At 43.5% G+C, this 6,164-nt stretch overlaps 1 protein-coding gene across 1 annotated transcript; it reads left to right on the forward strand.

Moving 5' to 3' along the window:
* The first annotated feature begins 2,322 nt into the window (after nt 1–2,322).
* On the forward strand, nt 2,323–5,560 carry LOC137540999 (uncharacterized). Its single transcript, XM_068262153.1, has 3 exons — nt 2,323–2,829; nt 4,080–4,242; nt 4,747–5,560. The coding sequence occupies exons 1-3, from the start codon at nt 2,544–2,546 to the stop codon at nt 5,558–5,560; spliced, it is 1,263 nt and encodes a 420-aa protein (XP_068118254.1). The 5' UTR covers nt 2,323–2,543.
* The last annotated feature ends 604 nt before the right edge of the window (nt 5,561–6,164 follow it).

Here is a 6,164-nt window from a genome sequence, read left to right on the forward strand (position 1 = left end):
GCTAATGAGACGGTACAGGAGCTTCTAATCAGTCCAGCGCGTAGCACTGATAAATATCCGGGCAGAGTACACTGCAGGAGTCAGCTATTGTTCCTAGCCACATGGCTCATTAATATTCACTGCACACTGTGTTGTTCAAGTAGGAGCTTATCTGTGATCAGGAAGCAGGCAGGACATGACGACACATTTGACAGAAAAACATGGAGCCTGCCATGAGCTGTCAGGGAGCATCTATCTCTGCATATACTATATACAAATTCTGTGAAATCCAAACGTGGACAGTGAAATGCATATGTAATGTAAGTACAGCCAATCTTTAGCTACTGATATATGTGTTTATTTTCTCTGAGACCTTATACCTAACAGCTCCTCTTTAAGGAGGGAAATATGTTTATCTTGTAACACAAAAGTAGATAGATTGACCACGTTTTGACTCCCGGAGGTGTTTACACTGTAACCTTCTTGGCTGTCTCGCTCCTTTTCAGGCGCCTGTCCATTTCTTTTCCCAGTTCTATCTGAACCTGTTCCATTTCTTCCATATCTCTCTGTCGCTCCCTCCTCATCCTGTATCTTTCTCTGCTGCTTTCTCCTCTCCCTCCTCCTCTTCCCCCTCGTCTTCCTCTGTTTCTCTGCCTGCCTGCTCTGTTCTGGTCTAAAAAAGTAACCGACTTCTTGCTACTAGCTCCTGATCCCTCTGACACATCAGTATCAAAACTTGAGGCCTCTGTACTAATCTGTCCTTCTGACCCTGTTCTTTTTCGTCGTCTATTTCTTTTCTTATCTAATCTTTTAACAGGATTAAGGGCCTCATCCGAGTCCCATCGTGCTAGATCCTTTTGAAATTTTTGCTGTTTTTGTTTTTTAATGACAGCTTGCATATGTTCAATTTGTTTCTTCAAGCTGTCATTGAAAGAGGAAAACTGACTATGTGTACTCAGGCCTTCAAGTGCGGCCGCACTACCCATGACTTCCTCTGTCACCTCTTTTAACTGTTCTCTCTCTTCTTCTGCCATCATCCTTAATATTTCAATTCCTCTACCTAGTGCACTTTTTTTCCATTTATCAAGGAATCTAGGTGTCCGGAACGGCCCATGTCGGGTCAAGCCTGAGGGTCCAGGGGAACCGAGCCGCAGGCTCCAATGGGTTTTCCCGCCATACCGGCAACCCGAGACCCGTCAGCCAGGTTAGCGGCGCCGCCACACATCTTGCGGGTGTGTGCCTAAGCCTCCGACAAGAGGAGGGGCTGTCACAGACGGTTGCGGGGCCGCAGACGCGTCCTGGAACCGCCGTGAAGAAAATGCGATCGCACTCGATTCTCTGCATCGATTGCGGTTCAGATCAGTAGAGTCTGGATTGGTTGTGTAGGGGCTACCTGTAGCAACCTGGAGTTTCTCTTCCTCCCAGCTGTCACGGAATAGCCGGAAGGAACGTCGGCGAATCTCGCCGATTCGCCGTTGACTTTCTGATGTCTTGGTCGGATTTGCCAGTCATTGCAGCAAGCAGAACCGACAGTCCTGGTTTTTTTCAACTACAAGTTTTTTTCTCCCCTGCCTAACTTAACTGCAGGATGGCTCTTTTGATATGCTAATGAGCAGGAACAAACCCTTGCTTTCAGGAAGCTAATCCCAGCAGGGGGCTATCTAAAACCTGCTTTCCCCCAAGACTGTCCGGAGCCATATAGGCAGAATAAGAAAGCATGGAGTTTAGGATTTTGAGCATGTTTAAGCAATACCATTCAGGTGAGAAATGTGAAAGTTATATCATTCTGCTGGTCCGGATCTTGTGAGTATTTTGATATTAAATTGGGGCCACTGGCATAACTAGAACTCGGTGGATTCCACCGTTTTTTAGCCGGGCATGCAAACATGCCCAAGTTTGGTATCATATGAACTGGCCTAGTCTGAGAAATATGAATATGTGATGGTCATGTGTGTGCGGAAAGCGTAAGCCGAGATATGGCAAATGTCATATTTGGTGGGCATAGAGCACCCCCACCCCCAGGGAGCTCACCACCCCTGTCCAACCCCTGGGCTGTACTTGAGGCTCCATCCAAAGTTGGGCATTGTTCAAAAGTGTTTGCAAGGGACCATTCCTTCAGTCCTCCACATTCCATCTGTACAGAGCTGTCTGGTGCTAGCCAGAGGACACATGGCCATCTTGATCGACCATCTTGTCTGAATTGAAACAAAGGACACATGGCTAGCGGCCTTCTTGATCGGCCATCTTGTCTGAACTGAAACAAAGGACATTTTCCATTGTGCTTGGATTTTAAACTTTGCTGAAATTGAACAAAAGGAACTCTACGGCCTAGTGCACACCGGAGCGTTTCCGCTGCGGTTTGCGATCTGCTTGCGGGTGCGGATCTGCTAGGGTAATGCATTTCAATGGGGTGGTGCACACCAGAGCGGTAGGCGTTTTGCAGAAACGCATACTCCCGGGCTGCAGCAGATTTTGGATTGCGGATGCGTTTCTGCCTCAATGTTAAGTATAGGAAAAACGCAAACCGCCTGTCAAACCGCTTGGTATAGCGTTTTTGGAAGCGGATGCAGATGCGTTTTTTGTCAGAATCTGCTCTTCCAGGTCAAAGTGTACTTCCTGTTGTTCTGCTTTGCATGAGGGATTGCAGAGAAGGTTTGTGCAAGATGTCTGGCACGTGGTTTACCACAGAAAATTTAATAATTAAAATACAGAATAGTCCAGAGCTGTATGACAAGACATTGCCTGGACACAAAGATCATCAAAGGCTGCATGACATCTGGAGAAACATTGCCCATGAGTTCCTGGGTGAAAAATGGGAAAAATTGTCACCAAAGACTCAAGAAGCAAAAGGTGAGTGTATTTGTTAAACATGTGTTGTTAACTCTTTTAGGTTGACTCTTTTGGCACTGTGCTGACAATATGTGAAGACCCCTCCCCTGAAAGGTTAATTAGCTAATCCTAAGTGTCATTACCACATGTCTCTCTTGCAGTCTGTGTCTCTGTATAGGCATCTCTCAATCGGAACAGCACGTACATGTGTGTCTATGTATGCACATGTATTCTGCATGCGGTTGTGATATTACAGTAAAGAACATGATCATAGATTAACACATACAAAGAGGTTGACCTATTTTTTAATAGTAAAGTAAAGATCATAATGTAATCAAATTAAATGTCAACCTGTAATATTTACATACTTATCGGTTATGGCACAAAGTAATCTGCGAGTTTATCTCGCATTTGAATGGCAGAAATAGGCCCACGTAAGGTAGAAGGGGCAACATTTTGAAGAGCACAGGGTGGAATCTCCTCCTCCTCCTCTGTGTGCATGCCATCTAATGTCCTTACATAATTGTGTAAAACACATGTGGCCTTCACAACTGCAATAGCATACTGTGGTTGCATTTTTAGGGCAGTATGAAAAATGCGCCATTTGTTAGAAAGTATGCCAAAAGCACATTCCACCACTTGCCTGGCTTTGGTAAGGCGCTGATTAAACACTTTTTTTTTCAGAGACATATCTCTTTGGGCATAAGGCCGCATCACATGCTCGGATAGAGCAAATGCCTCATCAGCCACAAACACACATGGGTAAGGTGGGTGTTGTCTGTCAGGCCAGGGTCGTGGTGCTGGTAAGGTCATTTGGCCAGTTAGGAGTTTCAAGCCAAATCTGCTGTGTTGGAAAACAGCAGAATCATGTGAACTGCCGTAAGCACCCACATCCACATATATAAATTTTAAATTCGGATCCACCACAGCCATGAGCACAAGAGAGAAATATTTTTTATAATTGTAATACACACTGCCAGTGGCTGCAGGCATAACAATACGGACATGTTTCCCATCCACTGCTCCTAGGCAGTTAGGGAATTGATGCTTTTCCCAGAAATGCTGAATATTAGCCTCCCACATAGGTAGATCAGGAGGTGGCATAAATTCGGGCTGCAGTGTTTTCCAAATCAGTTTGCATGTGTCCAAAACCAGGTAGCGGATAGTAGATCTTCCCATCAGGAACTGATAATGCAGAGCTGCATATGAATGTCCTGTTGCCAGAAATCTGAAAAGTAATACAGAAATGTTTATTTGTTTTTTGTTCGAAGTTGGTCTCCTGCGCAAAAGATGGAAGTCTGTGCGAGACAGTTATAAAAAGGAGCTGGAGAAACAATATCAAGAATCTAAAAGTGGGTGTGGCAGTTCCCAAAGAACAAGATATAAATTCTGTGGGATTCTGGAATTTATGAGAAAACATCATGAGTCGGCTGAGTAAGTATGGCGCAAATGTACACCTATTACACTTCTGAAAAAAGTATCCGCTACAGCTGTCATATAAATACAAGTCACACAATGCATTGCAGGAGTGTGATAGACTCAATGTGATTCACTGCAGGTCATTTTACAGTAGGCCTTTGCTTAATATGATTGTTTACTAAGCTATTTATAGTGCGATTATCTGTCAGGAATCTGGTAGGATTTTGTGGACAAATACCAGTTGCCTTACACTCATGTGGATCTATTTGGCTGCAGTAGTGTCTGAATCACACACCACGAACAAGCATGTGTAGATTATACATTAATACTTCACTACAAACATGTGATCTGCATGATGACTCAGGGGCTGTGCCTTAAAGTAATACTCACAACATTTCTGCAGGAGAGAAAGGCAACTATGATTGTTGTACAGTTACACATGTACATCAATGACATTTTCTATTTTACATCACTGGCCTCTATACCAGTACTCAATTCTTCTCTTCTTCTTTACATTAGAACTGAAGATAGCCTGCCACCTGATCCTGATCCTGAGGAGGCGGAAATAGATGCAGGCCACAACACTAGCAGTGATCTGGAAGTGGATGATTTAACTCCACAGGATGGTGACACAGCTACACTGGATGAGAGTGACTCAACAACTGCTGATCAAACACAACCCAGTACACTAACTACTAGGCCACGCACAACTCACAGATCTAGTAGAGGTGTGAGGGCATCAACCCAAGGCAGGAGAATAGCAAGAGGTATGAGCAGGGCTGAATATGATCACAAGCTCATTACTTCTATTGAAAAGGCTGTGGATCATATGGAGAAGCGAGAGGAGGAAATCAAACAATTAAAAGAGCCATGCACCCAGTATCTGCTAAGTTTAGTGCCATTGTTACAGAAAGTGCCACCAGATAAGCAATGGGCAGCCAGACATGCCATATCTGAGACCCTGGGCACATTTTTGCAAACTCAGAGCCAGGCAGAAGAAAATAGCTCCAACTATGTCACTCAACAACACATGCCTCATGCCACTCCTCAGTATCATTCATACCCACAACCATCTTACCAGAGTCACCGTATGTATGACCCACCTAGTTACCCACCTATGCATATGGCAACCCGGCCATATGGGCAGCAGCCACATTATCCTATGACAGGACCTATGCGTTTTGAGCAAGCTAATAGGTATCAAAGATCAGACACTCCAGTGTACACTGATTTATCAGCTCAGACCCAGCCACAAACTACTTCAGAATCAGCTCCACAAGCTTTCATTCATGACACTGGAAGCATGTCTGATTATCTTGCACAACATGAGTAGGAAGTGTGCCTTATAGGTAGTGTAAATCGTTATATTTTATGTTAATATTTTAAAGTTAGTTTCACATACCTCAAAGTTATGAGGAGACGCTCCGTTGGAGTGATTGCACGGCGATAATTAGCATCTTGTCTTTGAAGGGCATCCTTCAATTTGGACAGTAGACAATCAAAACTGTCAAAAATACAGATGTATATGTAATTTGTTGATGATGTTTGTGATATAAAAGCATTCTTTTTTGAACATATACATTCTATGTTTGCAAAAATACCTTCATGACAACATGGCCTAAAGAATTATTTGGGCAACCACTACCAAAAACAAATAAAATAATGTCGCTGGCCACAACAAGTGTCTTTACTGAGTTTCTGCTGTTCATAGGTGCATGATATTGGTATAGGTATAAATGTGTGTTACGTGGGGTTATTACCTTAGGTTATTGTTCAAAAATGATGTATGCTTATATACTATAGTAGTTACTGGGTAGTCCAAAAAAGCAATAGGTGTTAGGCAGTGTATGCATAACACACCAGGAACAAGCATAATGGTAATCTTAGTCTTTTAATGCATATACATGATTGCTGAGTGTGTTGGTTTGTACATTGGA

This window comes from Hyperolius riggenbachi, chromosome 12, assembly GCF_040937935.1.
Source record: "Hyperolius riggenbachi isolate aHypRig1 chromosome 12, aHypRig1.pri, whole genome shotgun sequence".
In the NCBI taxonomy this organism is placed as follows: domain Eukaryota; kingdom Metazoa; phylum Chordata; class Amphibia; order Anura; family Hyperoliidae; genus Hyperolius; species Hyperolius riggenbachi.